The 18,410-nt window shown below is 38.2% G+C and overlaps 2 protein-coding genes and 1 pseudogene across 6 annotated transcripts in view; all 3 read right to left on the reverse strand.

Annotated features, from left to right (window-relative positions):
• PPP2R2B (protein phosphatase 2 regulatory subunit Bbeta) overlaps positions 1 to 18,410 on the reverse strand; it is a 495,413-nt gene that overhangs the window by 402,983 nt on the left and 74,020 nt on the right. The gene's annotated exons all lie outside the window — the stretch shown is intronic.
• On the reverse strand, positions 11,439 to 11,806 carry LOC119507640 (cytochrome b-c1 complex subunit 7-like). The gene has a single exon (XM_037800857.1). The coding sequence runs from the start codon at positions 11,687 to 11,689 to the stop codon at positions 11,453 to 11,455; it is 237 nt and encodes a 78-aa protein (XP_037656785.1). The 5' UTR covers positions 11,690 to 11,806; the 3' UTR covers positions 11,439 to 11,452.
• LOC119508387 lies at positions 15,112 to 15,766 on the reverse strand (annotated as a pseudogene).

Consider the following 18,410-nt stretch of genomic DNA (forward strand, 5'->3'; position numbering starts at 1 on the left):
CTCCAGCTCCCAGTGCATAGTAGGCATCTAAATACTTGTTGAGGTAATTATTTAAATCATTCCTCTTCTTCATTCTGGCTTTGATTTCCTTCTTACTGAAGTTACTCTTTTCAGTTCTTTTAGAGATAGCCTAGAATGGTTCTTATGATAGGAAGTGTCTATTTTGTCCACTCTTGGATAGAGTTTAGCTGGATAAAATTCTCAATGATGATCATTATATTTTTCTCTGGCAGTCTGAAGCAATGATTCCATTAATTGTTTTCTGGCTTTCAATGTTGTTGTTGAGATTTCAGCTCTCAGTCTGACTTTCTTTGGAAGGTAAACATCCTCTTCTCCCTGGGAGTCTCTTGCTTAATTAAACTGTTAATTTTGAGACAGCTGTAGATCCCCAAGCAGTTCGAAGAAATAATACAAAGAGATTCCTGTACCCTTTATCCGGTTTGCCCCAATGGTAACATCTTGCAAAACTGTAGTACAATATCACAACCAGAATACTGACATCGATACAGTGAAAACACATGGGTTCCTCATGTTGCCCTGTCACAGACACACCTACACTTCCCCCATCCCCACTCCTCCATAACCCCTGGCAACTGCGATCCGTTTTCAATTTATATAATTTTGTCATTTCAAGAATAGTATATAAATGGAATTGAGAAATTGAACATACAAACTGAGACCGTGTATCTACAGATAATGGCCAGATATGACGACAGGACTCTGACTCACAGTCTCTGCAGCAACTAGACAGGGGAGCCAAACCGCAGCCTTGGCAGCAAACTGTACAGGGGGCCAAACCACAAACTCTACAGCAGTTGGCCCAGATAGTCAGGACTTGGTTAATGATGGCCAGTTTCTCTATTTTTTTTTTTTTTTTTTTGCCCCACTTCCAAATCAGGATCAACCAGAGAAAGCCAAATGTGCTCACCAATCCAATCACATAAAATATGGGACTTCTAATTAGCCCACCTCCAGCTTCCCCAGGTCAACAACTCTAATCGGAGCATACCAAAAACCTTCCCTTTTATTCACCATAAAGCTTTCATAGCCCCCTGCCTGCCATTTAGTACCTTCCAAACCCAAGTGATGGTGGCTGACCCCCTTGCTATAGAGCCATCTTGGAGAAAATAGCCCCAGTTTGTTCTTAGTTGGGTGGTCTTCATTTATTTTCCAATTTTTCCTGGAGGTCCCACTCAGATAATGTCTGTGCTGCCCCTTGCTGCAGACCCCAGCCTTCAGCCAGGTGTGGAACCCACAGGGATCCCATGTGCCTTTCTGCTTGAGGTGCCCACATGGAGGTCAATGTCAGGTCTGAACTCTGCTCTCTTTGTGTTGAATTCCTTGGCTACATATTAGGTTTGGTAGCCAGGGTTTGGTTTTCCTATTTGTTTGGCATCCCTTTTTTATACTTTTTTCCTCTCTTTGTTGTTTCCATTTTGTATTGTGCAGTATAAGAGTTTGCATAAGAAGGAGCATCACAGGATAGAATGCAGGGACAGGCCCTATTAATTTGTTTGAGCCAGCCTCAAAGACCAGTGAGTTTGCAGTTTGAACTGGACCAACGTCCATTCAGACAAATTGCTGTGGGTCACTAATAAATTAAATAAAGTTTTCCTTTTCCCTTGATTATTTCATCCTAGGAATTTGGCTTTGATCCAGAGAGAACTTGTCTCTGGTTTTCTGGCTGGGGGTGTAGATTGTCAGGTCAGCATTTGGAGGTGGCACCCAACCATCAAGTTGGGGGGTGGAGACATGAAGAGCACAAGCACCACTTTTGACCAACCACTGCCAGTTCTCATCTAAATCTAAATTCTTTCCTTCTCCAGGAAAAAAATCCTGCTTCTTATATGCACCCTCATACAATCCTAATTCTTGTGCACCTCTATTTAAATGGCATAATTTAACCAAGGTTAACTTGGTGGCCACTCTGGAGAATATCTGACTTCAACAAAATTATTCATTTGAGAGGAACCTCAGAAAAGAAAGAGAATACAATTTCTCAGGCCCAGTGGACAGCATTTTTAATTACTATGTAGAAATCTCTAGACAAAATTCTGATTCAAAAACTGCTTCAGTTAAAGAATCCTTGACCAAAACCTAATCAGCATTTTGACAAAATTAAGCAACAGCAAACTAGACTCATTTTCCTATTAAATCCTCCCTCTCCCTGTCTTCCAATTGTCTCCTTATATCCAATTCTCCCTCCTCCTCCTCATCCCTCTGACCTCTTTCCTTCTGTACTTTGCTTGACTCCTCCTCCATCTTCCTCTTGTTCAGAGCTCTTGTCCTTTACCAGTGATTCTCCTCAGACCCCACAGGCTAGTGGCCTCTAAAGATTCATCTCTCCTATGAGCCAAATATGCAGGCAACTGTAGAATTTAATTAGTGCCTATCTTCCAATCCTTAATTGTAAAACTTGGGCCCCTGAAGGAAAAACATTCTTTCCTGCTCTGTGATGCCACCCATAAAAATTTAATAGAGACATACTTTGCAAACAGAATTGTAATATTAAATGCATACCAGACGGATGGTTTCTTGAGATTCCAGAGGACTCCTTTATTCATAATCAAGTTGTCTGCTCTGGATATAATTTTGCCTTCTCCATTATATTTGATGCATACCCCAGATAAAGATCTCATCACTGTACTTGACCCTTTATGAGCCAAAATTTCCACTGACGTAGGAAAAATAATCAGAGTAGAGCCTATTAAATTCAGATAGATCCTACCAAGCCATTAACAAAACTTCCCCAATATCCCTTGAAGCCAGAAGTAGAAGGGCTCAAACCTATAGCTGAAGGCCTTATATCCAAAGGTCTTCTCATACCCTATGCTAGCCCTTGTAACATTCCTGTCCTGATATAAAGAAACCAAATGGTTGAGGGCATCAATTTGTTCAAGACCTCAGGACCATCAAAAGAAGTATCCTTCCTTTGTGGTAAAACCTAACCCAATCACCATCCTGTCATCAATTGCTTCTGAATCCACTTGCTTCACTGTAGTGAATCTTTGCTCTGCCCTTTTCAATGTGCCCCTAGATCAGGACAGTCAATACCTTTTTGCCTTTACTTGGTATGCTGGTTTGAAGTTGTTATGTACCCCAGAAAAGGCCATGTTCTTTTTTTTAAAATTCATTTTATTGAGATATATTCACACACCATGCAGTCATACGAAACAAAGCATACATTCAATTGTTTACAGTATCATTATATAGTTTTGCATTCATCACCAAAATTCATCTTTGACATTTTCACCACCACACACACAAGAACAATAAGAATAAAAATTAAAGTGAAAAAGAACAATTAAAGTAAAAAGAACACTGGGTGCCCCCCCCCTTTTTTTCCTTCCCCCATTTTTCTACTCATCTATCCATAAACTAGACAAAAGGGAGTGTGGTCCACATGGCTTTCCCAATCACATTGTCACCCCTCATAAGCTACATTTTTATACAATTGTCTTCAAGATTCACAGGTTCTGGGCTGTAGTTTGATAGTTTCAGGTGTTTACTGCTAGCTATTCCAATTCATTAGAACCTAAAAAGGGTTGTCTATATTGTGGGTAAGAGTGCCCACCAGAGTGACCTCTCGGCTCCTTTTGGAATCTCTCTGCTACTGAAGCTTATCTCATTTCCTTCCACGTCCCCCTTTTGGTCAAGAAGATGTTCTCCATCCCACAATGCTGGGTCTAGATTCCTCCCTGGGAGTCATATTCCACGTTGCCAGGGAGATTCACTATCCTGGGTGTCAGATCCCATGCAGGGGGGAGGGCAGTGATTTCACCTGCCAAGTTGAAGGCTGTGTTCTTTTAATCCATTCCTGTGGGTGCCAATCTATTGTGGGTGAGACCTTTTGACTAGGTTGTTTCAATTGAGATGTGACTCACCCAATTCAAGGTGGGTCTTAATCTTTTACCAGAGTCCTATATTAGTATAAGAGAGAGAAACACCCTGAGAAGCTGAGAGAAAAAAAGCCCCTGGAGGAGCTGAGAGAGAAAGCCACTGAAGCTTGAAGCTAAACCTGGGAGAGAAGGACCAGCAGATGACAGCCATGTGCCTTGCTATTTGACAGAGGTGTCCCAGATGCCAGCAGCCTTTTTTCAGAATACCGGTATCATCCTGTTGATGCCTTAATTTGGACATTTTTATGGCTTAAGAACTGTAAATTGTAAATTAATAAATCCCCATTGTAAAAGCCAACCCATTTCTGGTATATGCATTCTGGCAGCTTTAGCAAACTGAAACAAAGAAGGACAACAATATACCAGGACAGCCATGCCACAGGGGTTCACTGAAGCCCCCTTTATTTTTCCTAGGCACTCAAAACTTAAAGGAGCTAAAATTTCCCTTGTGATTCCATTCTGATACAATATGTGGATGATCTGCTACTTTGTTGGGAGAAAAAGGAAGCCTGTAAAGAGGATTCTGTTTACTTTCTTTCAGCCTTAGCAGAAAAGGGACATAAAGTTTCAAAAGATAAATTACAATTTTACCCAAACATAGTCCCTTTTTTATGTTGTGACCTTTCTAAGGGGGGTGGGAGGTGGGGTGATGAGGAGGCACTCTCTCCTGAAAGAATAAAGACTATCTAAATTTAACCTAGACTCCTTACAAAGCAACAACTAAGAGTATTTTTAGGTTTAACTGGATATTGCAGACAATGAGTGCCAAATTTTTCTGAGATTGCATTACCTCTTCATGAACTAAGTCCTCAGTAAGAGATGCTCTCCTCTGGGAGCTCACATAAGAACACACCTTTCAGAGCCCAAAGAAGACTCTTCAACTGCTTCCTTCCCTAGGCATTCCTAACTACAAAAACTCCTTTGTCTATTTGTGCGTGAGTTATCTGGACAAGCTTTTTGGGTTTTAACTCAATTTCATGTGAACTGTCAAAAACTATTCACTTACCTCAGCCTCACTCTACTCTGATTGCAAAGGGTTATTCCCCCTTGTCTTAAGGTAGTAACTACTGGTGCAAAACTTGTCAATGCTTCTGCTGAAACTGTTCTAGACTCTTTGCTTGATCTCATGGCTCCTCACACAATAAAGACATTGCCACTAAGAACACACAACACTTTTCCACCAACTGATTCTGTTACTTTCTCCTTATCAAATTACTACTCACCACTGCAACACCCTGAATCCTGCCACCCTCCTGCCCCTACTAGAAGAAAGGGAACCTCACAACTATCAAACGTGTTCTGTTCTTTTTTTTTTTTTTGCATTGATACGATCATGTGATTTGTCTTTAGCCTGTTAATATGGTGGATTGCAATGACTGATTTTCAAATATGGAACTAGCCTTGCATCCCCAAAATAAGCCCCACCTAGTCATGCTGTATTTTTTTTTTTTTTGTATTTCTGAGTCTATTTGCTAATATTTTGGTAAGGATGTTTAATCTATATTCATGACGAATATTGATCTGTAGTTTTTTTTGTACTGTTTTTCTCTGGTTTTGGTAGGAAGGTAATGCTAGCTATAGAAATTGTATTAGGAAGTGTTCTCTCCTAGTTTCTGGGAAAGAATGTGTAGAATTGATGTTAATTCTTCTTTAAATGTTTGGTGTAATTCTCCAGTAAAACCATATGGGTTTGGATTTTTCTTCTTGGGAAGTTTTTAAATCATGAATTGAATTTATTTAATAGTTTTAGGGCTAGTCAAATGATCTATTTCATATTAGGTGAGTTGCAGTAGTTTGTGATTTCTGAGGGATTGGTCTACTTCATCTGAATTGTCAAATTTTTATGTGTAGAGCTGTTCATAGCATTCCCTTATAATCATTTTGATTTCTACAGGGTTTGTAGTGATATCTCCTGTATTATTCCTTATATTAGTAATTTGCATCTTCTCTTTCTTTCTTTGCCAATTGTACTAGAAGTTTGTCAATTTTATCGATCTTTTCAAAGACCAAGCTATTTGTCATTGATTTTCTCTATTGTTTTTCTGTTTTATCAATATCAATGATTTCTTTTTTCCCCATATACCACCCTATTAACACCTTGCATTAGTGTGGTATATTTGTTACAATTTATGAAAAAACATTTATATAAGTGTACTATGAACAGTAGTCCATGGTTTACATTAGGGCTCATTGTGTTGAACACTCTTATGCTTTTTCTAAAAACTATTCTAGTAACATATATATTTCCATTTTTAACCACATTCAAATATCTAATTCCTCTTTTATTTCCCCTTTTAACCACATTCAAATACATAATTCAGTGTTGTTAATTATATTCACAATGTTGTGCTATCATCACCCCCATCCATTACCAAAACATTTCCATCCACCCTATTCAAAACTGTACACTTTAAGCACTAACTTCTCATTCACTATGCCAACCCTGGACCCTAGTATCCTGGATTCTAGGTTCCAACTTGATGAATTTGCTTATTCTAATTCTTTCATATCAGTAAGATCATACAGTATTGTCCTCTTGCGTCTGGCTTCTTTCATTCAACATAATGTTGTCAAGATTCATCCATGTTTTTGCATGTGTCAGAACTTCATTCCTTTCTACAGCTGAATAATATTCCAATGTAGGTCTATAGCACATTTTGATTATCCATTCATTAATGGATGGCCACTTGGGTTGCTTCCATCTTTTGGCAATTGGGAATAATGCTGATACGAACATCGGTGTATAAATAACTATTCTAGTCCCTGCTTTCAATTCTTCAGGGTATATACCTAAAAGTGGGATTGCCAGGTTTTATGGTAATTCTATGTTTAACTTTCCGAGAAACTGCCAAACTATCTTCCACAGAAGCTACACCATTTTACATTTCCATCAACACTATTTTCTGTTTTTTTTTTTTTTTTTTCAATAGTAGTAATTTTAGTCAGTGTGAAATGTTATCACATTGTGGTTTTTATTTGCATTTCCCTAATGGCTAATGATGAGCATCTTTTCATGTGCTTTTTGGCCATTTGTATATCTTCTTTGGAGAAAGATTTATTCAAGTGTTTTGTCCATCTTTTAATTGGGTTGTTTGTCTTTCTGTTGTTGATTTGCAGGATTTCTTTATATATTCTGGATATTAAACCCTTATTAGCCATGTGGTTTCCAAATATTTCCCCCCATTGAGTAGGTTATCTTTTAACTTTAATGATAAAATCCTTTGACACATGAAAGGTTTTAATTTTGATGAGGGTGCATTTGCCTACTTTTTTCTTTTATTGCTTGTGCTTTGGGTGTAAACTCTAAGAAATCATTGCCTAACACAAGGTCCTGAAGATGCTTCCCCATATTTTATTCTAGGAGTTTTATAGTTATGGCTCTCATTTTTAGGTCTTTGATCCATTCTGAGTTGATCTTTGTATATGATGTGAGGTAGAAGTCCACCTTCATTCTTTTGCAAGTGGATATCCAGCTTTCACAGCACCGCTTACTAAAGTGACTAATCTATCCCACTGTGTCTTTGCCACCTTGTCAAAAAAAAGTTGGCCATAAATACGAGGGTTGATTTCTGAGCTATCCGTTTGATTCCATTGGTCTACATGTCTGTTCTTGTGTGAGTACCATTGATGTTTTGATTACTGTGGCCTTGCAATAAGTTCTAAGATCAGGAAATGTGAGTCCTCCAACTTCATTCTTTTTCAAGTTTGGCTATTTGGGGGCCTTTATTCTTGCATATAAATTTGATGATTGGCTCTTCCATTTCTGCAAAGAAGATTGTTGGAATTTTCATTGGGATTACATTGAATCTGTACATTTCTTCGGATTGGGATTTTGATTGGGATTACATTGAATCTGCACATGTCTTGACATCTTAACAATATTTAGTTTTCCAATCTATAAACATGAAATGCCTTTCCATTTATTAGGTCTTCTTTGATTTATGTTAGCAATGTTTTGTAGTTTTCTGTGTGCAGGTCCTTTACACCCTTGGTTCAATTTCTTCCTAGATATTTGATTCTTTTAGTTGCTACTGTAAATGGAATTTTTTTCCTGATTTCTTCTTTAGATTGCTCATTACGAGCGTACAGAAATGGTACTGATTTTTGCATGCTGATATTGTACCCTGCTGAATTCATTTATTAGTTCTGTTGTGGATTTTCAGGGTGTTCTGTATATAGGACCATGTCCTCTGCAAATAGGGAAATTTTTACTTCTTTCTTTCCAATTTGGATGCCTGTTATTACTTCCTCTTGCCCAACTGCTCTAGCTAAAACTTTCAGTACAAAGCTGAGTAACATTGGTGTCAGTGGGCATCCTTGTCTTGTTCCAGATCTTAGAGGGAAAACTTTCAGTCTTTCACCATTGAATACGATGCAACCTATGGGTTTTTCATATATACTCTTTATCATGTTGAGGAAGTTTCCTTCTATTCCTAGTTTTCTAAGTGTTTTTATCAGGAAGCAGTATTGGATTTTGTCAATTTTTTTTTTTTAATGTATCAATTGTGAGGATCATGTGGATTTTTTCCTTTGTTCTGTTAACACAGTGAATTACATTGATTAATATTCTTATGTTGAATCATACTTGCATACCTGGGATAAATCCCATTTGGTCATGGTGCATACATCATTTAATGTGCTGTTAAATTTGGTTTGCTAGTATTTTGTTGAGGATTTCTGCATCTATATTCATAAGGGGTATTGGTCTGTAATTTTCTTTTCTTGTGGTAATTTTATCTAGCTTTGGTATAACAGTGATGTTGGTCTTGTAGAACAAATTAGGGAGTTGTGCTGGTTTGAATGTATTATGTCCCTCAGAAAAAGCCATATTCTTTGATGCAGTCTTGTGGGGCAGACATATTAGTGGGGATTAAGTCGGAATGTTTGGATTAGGTTGTTTGCATGGAAATGTGCCCCAGCTGTGGGTGATAACTCTGATGAGATATTTCCATGGAGGTGTGGCCCCACCCATTCAGGGTGGATCTTGATCAGTGGAGCCATATAAATGAGCTGACAAGCAGAAGGAACTCAGTGCAGCTGAGAGTGATGTTTTGAAGAGGAGCTACAGCCAAGAGGGACATTTTGAAGAAAGCACAGGAGCTGCAGATGAGACAGTTTGAAGATGGCCATTGAAAGCAGACTCTTGCTCTGGAGAAGCTGAGAGAGGACAAATATCCCAAGTGCAACTAAGAGTGACACTTTTGAGGAACTGCAGCCTACAGAGGAACGTCCTGGGAGAAAGCCGTTTTGAAACCAGAACTTTGGAGCAGACGCCAGCCACGTGCCTTATCAAACAGAGGTTTTCTGGATACCATTGGCCATCCTCCAGTAAAGGTACCTGATTGCTGATGTGTTACCTTGGACACTTTATGGCCTTAAGACTGTAACTGTGTAACCAAATAAACCCCCTTTTATAAAAGCCAGTCCATTTCTGGTGTTTTGCATTCCGGCAGCATTAGCAAACTAGAACAGGAGTGTTCCCTCCTCTTCAATTTTTTGAAAGAGTTTGAGTAGGATTGGTGTTGAGTCTTTTTGGACTATTTGGTAGAAGTCTACTGTGAAGTCATCTGGTCCTGGGTTTTTCTTTGTTGGGAGGTTTTTGATTACTGATTCAATGTCTTTTCTAGTTATTGGTGTGTTGAGATCTATTTCTTCTTGAGTCTTTGTAGGTAGTTTGTGTGTTTCTGGGAATCTGTCCATTTCATCTATGTTATCTAATTTGTTGGCACAGAGTTGTTCATAGTATCTTTTTATAGCCCTTTTCATTTCAGTGGGGTAGATAGTAATATCCCCCTTTTCATTTCTGATTTTGGTCATTTGTGTCCTCTCTATTTTTTTTTCCCACCAGTTTAGTTAAAGTTTTATTGATTTTATTGTTTTTTTCAAAGAGCCAATTTTTGGTTTTGTTAACTCTACTAATTTTTTATTCTCTATTTCATTTATTTCTACTATAGGCTTTATTATTTCCTTCTTTCTGTTTACTTTCTGTTTACTTTATTGTGCCCTTCTTTTTGTAGATTCTCCAAATTAGCAGTTAGGCTTTTGATTTGAGATCTTTCTTCTTTTTTAATGTAAGCACTTAGAACTATAAATTTCCCTTGTAGCATTAGCTTTGCTGTATCCCATAAGTTTTTAGTATTTTGTGTTTCATTCTCATTCACCTCAATTTATCATTGATTTTTTTTTCCAAAGTGAAATGGCAAATCCTATTTATATTACATGCTAAAGTACAACTGCTTTTACCATGAGTAAAACCATTATCAAATGAGGATCTGACAGACTTGGATCTGACAAGTAACAGAGAATTTCGATAAGAATGATTTCAGGGTAAGTGTTTCAGAAACTCAAGCATAATAAATATATCTCTCCTTTGGGGCAGATTTATACACACACACATGCACATACACACACACACACACAAATCACACATACACACTTCTGATTCTCTGTTTTAAGAATTTAAAATATAATCTAAAATTTGTTTTGACTGTTTTGTAAGATCCCAATCTGATATTCCCGTCCCATGTAGCAATGGCTTGCTGTGGACCACTGCAGAGGCTGTGGGTTTCACACAGCTCCTTCCCTGCTCACTGTGCTTTTGTTGCTTTCACTTCCACCAGAAAAGCACTTCAGAATTTAGGAGTGGAAAGGACATTATTGAATGTTTCTAATGTATATTCAAGGTAATCAACCTGTAACCTTAAAACTTGTTAATCCTTACAATGAATAATGGTTAAAACAATGGTTTTGAGAGTGGTCAAGTCATTGGCATATGGGAAGAAAGTATAATTTGTCTTTATATTTTTCTAATACTTTTTGTTTTCTAACATACATATTAGCACAGGAGTATATACATATGATTTATACATCTCCATATTGGGGCTGTGTGCATGATTTTTTCTTTTTCTTTCTTTCTTTTTTTTTTTTTTATCAGTAGGATGCAAAATCAAATATTTTGGAGGTCAGTGGTTGAAGAGGGCTGAACTGGGGCTGGTTCCCAATCTTGGCAAACTTGGGAGTAAATCCTTTCTCTTTCTTTTCATTCTACTGAAGACTTCTGAAGTATGAAAGCCAGTTGCTGGGCTACTCTGTTTACTTCAGGTGAAAACAAGTACTGGCACTTGCTTCTTGCTACATTTCATACTTGCAAGTTAGGCCCTTATGGGGCTGGCTTCCAAGCATCTTGTTAACCTACAAAGGCAACATAAAGCTAACTATTCTACTTGGTATAACATTATATCCTTTAGTAAATTGAGTTTATCCAACCAGTGAGGAGAACTGATTTAAAGTGGCCTCTCTGAGCCCCAGGAAGCAATTAAAAACTAACTAAATATAGTTTAGAAGTTTGGAAAGAGTTATAACAGATAAATGAAATCAGCAGTTAAGGTTTTTGTAAGGCTTAGAATTAAAAAACTCCAACAATGATTACAACAGATATTTGTTTAAAGTAATACAGTTGTAGCCCAAATAGTCCTTAAATTGCACACTTAAGGTTTTACCAACTTCATAAAAATACTTTGAGAACGGCTGCATCCATAGTTTCAATTACATGACTATTTCTTTGCCCATTCTCTTTCTTTTCTTTCCCAAATGACTTCTTTCAGATATGATTCAAGATAGAATTTATTCTCCTCATATTTTGTCCACTGCTCTTTAGGGAAGATCTGCTGCTTCATCATCAGGTCCAGTGCTTTCTTCATGCAAAACACCCTGCCATTATATAGGTTTTCAGGAAGCCTTCTTATGGCTTCTTTTACATCTTTGTTCTCAGCTCTTGTATCATCTCTCATTGACCTCAGTTTACTGAACCCTGAAGCATTGTAATACCATTTTCAAATACCATCCAGCCACCAGCCTGATGCTGGCTCACCATTTTGCTATCATTGATTTCTGCTCTGATTTTTAAGATTTCCTCCTTTCTACTTGCATTGGGCTTATTTTCCTCTTCTTTTTCTAGGTTCTACAGATGAGAACTTAGATTTGATTGACACCTGGTAGCTCTGACTCTACAGATCAAGGCAGACTTGACATCCTAGGCTCTGGCCTGCTACTCCCTGGCCATCAGGCCCGACTGCAGTGCTGCAGTGATGACAGTATTGCCATGTGGGATCTGCACAACCAGAGCTTGTGAGGTAATACCAGGGCCACACAGATGGGGCCCTATAATGGCACCAAGCTCTGGACAGTTGGTTTGGACAACATGATCAGATCCAGGGAATTATGCAAAGGGCAACAGCTACAATAGCATAACTTCACCTTAAAGATATTCTCCCTTTGATACTGCTCTGCTGGAGAATGGTTAGCCGTGGGTATGGAGAGCAGCTATGTGGAAGTTCTTCACGTAAATAAGCCTGAGAAGTACCAGTCGCATTTCCCTGAGAGTTGCTTGCTGTCTCTAAAATCCAGTTACTGTGGTAAATGGTTTCTGTGTACTGGAAAAGATACCCCCCTCAACCGCAGAGCCAGTATATTCCAGTCCAAAGAGTCCTCATCTGTGCTTAGCTGTGACATCTATGTGGATGATAAATACATCGTCATTTGCTTAGGAGATAAGAAGACTACAGTCTATGAAGTCATCTACTGAAATCATATGTGGCTAATGTTTATAGTTGAATAAGGCAAAAATGTTCTGAAATTGTAGAAATTGAAAACTTGTAACTTTAAAAAAAAACCACAGAAACATGTTTCCAAACCTCGGCACTAAACTATGTTGAGTCTACAAAGAAGAGTCAATGAGTACATCTAAAGAAGGTTACCTATTTACTAGACCAAATGGGGCTGCAAGGCAAAGTAGATAGAGGGGCCAAGGGATGTAGAACTGAGAAATGGAATCAGCTGATCCATGTTAGTGTCTGTCATTTTCTTCCCTGTGACCTCCTGCTGACTGATTACACATTGCCAGAGTGTGAAATTACCTTTGTTTCTTGTGGTTTGCCTTACCTTCTATCCTCTGTAGGGTGGCGGTGTCACCAATGAATATATTTCCTGGTTTTGCATCTTCTGAGTTTTTTTTACTTTTGTATTTTTCTTGCAAGTCAAACGTGTATAAATTATAAATATATTTGGTTTATTATAGTAAGGGATTAAGTACCCCCCAAAAAACCCATACATTTTCTCATTTAGTGCTACCAATTTCCTTGTCACTTTTAGCAGTGTCCCACAAATTTTGATGTTGCATTTTCATTTTCATTCCGATTAATGTATCTTGTTATTTCTCTTGAAACTTCCTCTTTGATCCATGGATTATTTTGTTGTTTAATTTCCAAATGTTTGGAAATTTTCCTGTTATCTTTCAGTTATTCAACAAAATTTAGAAAACTCAAAATTTAGAAGAGGAGAAAGAAAGTCTGTTGTACTTACCCATATTTTTGCTTAACATCTTCTTCTTTCCTTCCTGATATTCCAGGGTTCCTCATTTTATTGTTTTCTTTTTATTTAGACAAAAAAAAAAAGTGTCTTTTCAAGATTTTTCCTTTGTCTTTAGTTTTCAAAAGTTTGCTTATGATATGTCTTAGTTTGGATTTCTTTCTGTTTATTCTGTTTGGTGTTCACTCAGCTCTTGAACATGTGGGTTTATGTCTTTTGTTAAATTGGGGAAGTTTTAAGCCATTATTTCTTCAAGTAATTTTTCAGCCTTATTCTCCCTCCCCTCTACTTCCAGGACTCCAAAGATACATTATTTGAATATTTTACTGTGGTCCTACAGGTCTCAAAAGCTCTGTTCCCTTTTTCTCTCTATTGTTCAGATTGTATAATTTGTATTGTTTTGTCATTCAGTCCACACTTACTTTCATTTGCCTCCTCCAGTATGGTGTCAAGCCCACCCACTGAGTTTTAAAATTTTAGTTATTGTATTCCTAAATTCTAAAACTTCCAATTTGGTTCTCCTTTTTTTTTTTTTTCCCCCCCCGATAAAGCGACTTTGCTAATGAAAGTTATAAGGGAAATTTGGATTAACTCAATTTAAAGAACTTACTAAAAAGCTAATTTAAAACAATAAGGTCTCTCACAAATCAGTTTCCCCAATAAATGCTTTTTCAGAGAGAAACTTCTATCAGGGCTAGAACAATCTCACAGAATCATTAGGATAACATAAAATGAACATGTTCCAAATAATTTACTAAGCTCTCTTCAAACCTTAATATTTTTTATTTAAACTAATTTATGGTATAAAAAAAAAAGAAAATATGGAAAACATTAATCTTACTTTTCGCTGTTCTGTATATTAATTTTGGAGGTCATAAAGATTTATCTTTTTATTTTATAAATGATGCAAGGTACTTTTCTTCTTTGGGTTTCACTTGAGGGGTAAAAAACCAATAGCGCTACATGGGTATTTATATTCTATTTAGAACCATTTCAGACAAAACAAAACAAAACAGGTTCTCAAAAGAACCCGGAATAAGTAATGCAAAACAGAGACATTACTTGAAACTTCTAACACTATCCTTTTTTGGGAAGAATCTAACACTATAAAGTAAAACATCTTTCTTTGTTCATTAAACTTTTTTTAATGGAATAAACAAATTAGGAAGGTAACAGGAAAGGAAGCAATAACTGGATCATGTTAAATTAAGGAAAATTGGCTAATAATATGATTTAAAGACTATTAATGAAGGACCAAGAAGAGCTTAGAAAAATAAAAGGACAATTAAGGTATTGAGTTAGACTGAAAAAGAGAAATATGGCAGATTCCTGCATTTTGTTAATGTTTCTGTATGAGGCTCCATCATAAAACTGAATTGTAAAATCATTTTTAAAATGTAATATATATATATAACACAAAATTAATCTTTAGCAAACTTTGGTAAATTCTTTTGTTATAAATTACCCAAATTTAATAACAAATCCCCCCTAACTTGCATTTTGTTTAAAGTAATAATTTTATATCATACAAATAAATTTCAAATATGAAAAGTGCATTATTGCAATAATACTTCTTTGCAAGTCCAAAATTCTTGGTTTTCTAATAAAATTGTAAAGTGAAAAATAAAAAAACCCAAAAAGGAGTAAAACCATCAGTGCCATCTATTGCAGAAGTACAACATCTTAAAATGTTGCTCAACAAGTTGCAGAGAAACATGTGTGGAAGCATTATATATTTGAAAATAAACTACTTTTTTTTTTTTCTTACCATTTTACATCATTATTTTCTCTGATATTTTCTTCTTCCCAAATAGAAATTCACATCTTCTATAATGTTTCTCTTGAGTCAGTCATCCTGTGCAGTTGCCACTTGCATATTTCCAAAACTGTCATCTTCTTCATGTGGTCTCCTCAAACTGCCTGTGGTACCAGAATGGACAGATAGTGACCTTTCTATCTGTAGTGGTGACATCATCTGTATTGTTAATTTTGGTAGGTAGATGGCTTCATATTCCTGAAGTTGGCGGATGAGTCCAGCATTAGGATTAATACATCTTCTTTCTTGAACATAAGCAAATACATCTCTGTACTTCATTCCAAATGTTTCCATAATGTATGCAATAAAAAGGCAGCACTCCTGGAGATCCCTGCATTTCCATGGACAAGAACTTTTCCTCCAGTTTGTAAGCTCCCATCAATACAGTCTTTACTCCTGGGAAAACAATGTATTATATTTTTGACTGGATTATCTGCAATATCCAAGACTAAATATCTAAATAATTGCTGAAAGTTTGGTTTAATAAAGTTTGCTTCAATATTTTGTCTTGTGCATATTATATGGGTTATTCCATGTTTCTGTAGTATAGGTAGCTTGCTTTTCGTAGCAGAAGAAACAATCCAGGTAAAATTTCCTGCATCTCTTGTCCCATAGGATAGGTCTATTCCTCGGCATCTTCTTTGCACTGTGGGAGGATGGAGAACTCCAGATTCCTGTCCTCCATCGTCCTGGTCCTTGGGCCAGTGAGAGGGGTGGGAGGGTGAGTTACTTGGCCTGCCAACCCTCAGAGCTGGCAGTGGCGGCACAAGGGAGAACCGGTGGACCCATGGACCTGAGGGCCGGCGGGTGGTGGTGGGCGGTGGTGGGCTTACAACTAACCCGTGCAATCTCAAGGGTCCAGGTGGCAGTAACATCAAGGAAGAAGAGGGTGGGGCGGCTCCGACCCGGCCACCAGGTTGCCGCTATCCATCTACCTGCCTTCCCAAAAGTTCAACTCTGCATTTCCTGAGACCCTATTATATGCCAGGGATCATTTTCTGGAGGACTCAGAGGAAAATGCTTTGCAGTTTCCATTTTAGCGTGAGCTCCAGAAAGTAGGGGAGATCAAACATACCCAAGATTATATAACCAAGGCCAGACCAAAGAAGATGTCAGGGATCATAAATATAATACATGGTAAGCAAGAGCATCAGAGGGCAGGATTCCTCCCACATTGGGCTTTACAGAGGTAACAGGAATCACTTGTTACTGTTGTATGTGATAGAACTGCCCCAGGTTCAAGAAATCCGCAGTACAAATTGTGAAATATACATAATGCTTCAATGTTTCTGAGGCAGGGTTGAAATCCCAACTCTATCATCAAGACAAAATATGAAAACACTAAACAACAATTTTTGGTAAGAGTTTGGGCAAGAGTCACCAGCATCCTGGCAGAAGAGCACACAACTCTTCTTACTTGCAGTTATTTTTCAGGACAGGAACAGTAGGACATATATGGGTGCATTCATAAGGATTTCCCCACATGGATATTGGTTAAGGTGGGCTATGACAGAGCCACAAATGAAAAACGCTACCAGTTCATCAAAGAGAGGCAGATAAATTCTAACTGGTAGATTGGGGAAGACTTCACAGGGGAGCATTTGGAGCATTGGGGTAATTTTTACTGTAGGAAGCAATAGTGGTGGGAGGTAGCTTAAAGAAAAAAAGAGCATGAACGTGTAGGGTACATTATGGACTTCTAGTTGAGGGGTATGGCTGAGACATTGCTGGCATAGGAGAGACTGTAAGGAAATAAACATGAAAATGTTGGCTGGGTTTTTGAAATGGAGGGACTTGGGCACCATCCTGAAGAGGTGAGATTGTCCTGTTGGCACCAGGCAGCTACTGAAGACCCCTGTAGTTAAATAAAAATTTGTCTGGTTTTTGCCCCATTTCCTGGGGAGGCAACATTGGAATCTTTGGAATTTCCTGCGATATGAATGTCTTTTTGTTACTCATGGTGTACCCAGGACCACACCTGATAGTTCATATGCTAATGAGATGAAGGGGTGGGGCCAGCCACACCTGTGGTCTTCAGGTGGGGGCTGGCCACACCAGAAAGACCAACCATGTGATTAGGGGGTAGGGCTTTAAGCCCTGTCACATCAGCCCTCCCTCTGGCAGGGGAGGGGGCCTGCAGATTGAGTTTAACCATGTGGACATTGATTCCACCAATCCTTGGCACACAGAAATCCTGTGGTACCATGGTACACACATATAAACTTGGGATAGTCAGTGCTTTACTGAGCTTCCATGATTGATAAGGTACATCATGCAGGAGAGTCACACATTCTGATTCCACATGGAGAGGATAAGGAAGCTTGGAAGCTTGCATTTGAGACCCTCCCAGACCTTGAACTGTGTGTCTTTTCTTTTGGCTTCTTATTTGTATCGTTTTCACAATAATAAAACTAAAATAAGTATAGAACTTTCAGTGAGTTCTGTTAGTCATTCTAGTAAAATAGCAAATTCAAGGGCAGGGGTAGGAACTACTGTATCTGTAGCCATTTGTTCAGAAGTGTGGGTGGCCTGGGCCCCTGAATTTGTGACTGGTACCTGAAGGGTAATCTTGGAGAGGATTGTCCCTAACCTGTGGTGTCTGGTAGTTAGAATCATAATTGAATTGTTTGAATTATTGCAGTATTTGCAGTTGGTGTCAGAAACTGTTGTGGAAGGTGCAGCAGTTTTTTCAAATCCAGATAACCCCTAAGTAGGAGGATGGTTTTTTCACAGAGAAATCTGGTGGCTTTATGGAAGATTGATTTCAACAGGGGCATAGAGATGAATTAGGTAATAGAAAGGAGAAAACTGCTGGTAAGAAGTAGTGACTGAAAGAGGACTTTAAAGAGCAAATTGAGGTAACACTGAGGTTCCCAGTTTGGGGTGCCAAGTTGATGAAGATGTCATTAACTGAGAGAGGGACTTATTCTCCATCCCATTACCTCCTCCCCCTCCCCCTACTCCCCACAAAGCCTGATGCTCCTAGACCCTTCAGGAACCCTAGGTCCGCTCTCCTCACCCCACCCCTTCCAGACCTGCTCTATTTTGACAGTGTCAACTTTCATATCCACTCTCCACATGACCTTGAAAAAATCACTTAACCTCTTTGGGCTCCCTGTCTCTCATTATAAAATAAGAAGTAGATTTTTCCAATTTACTTCTCCTCCCAAGGACCAAATATACCCAGTTGTTAAACTGCATCCATATTCAGTTGTTGAACTCTCGGGGAATCCTCTTTTCGCCACACGGAGTTGTTATTTAAATAAGGCACAGGACCTAACGAAGAAACCCAGCCATACCATGGGATTCCAAGCAGCAGCCATAGAAGT

This window comes from Choloepus didactylus, chromosome 13 (genome assembly GCF_015220235.1).
Source record: "Choloepus didactylus isolate mChoDid1 chromosome 13, mChoDid1.pri, whole genome shotgun sequence".
NCBI lineage: Eukaryota > Metazoa > Chordata > Mammalia > Pilosa > Megalonychidae > Choloepus > Choloepus didactylus.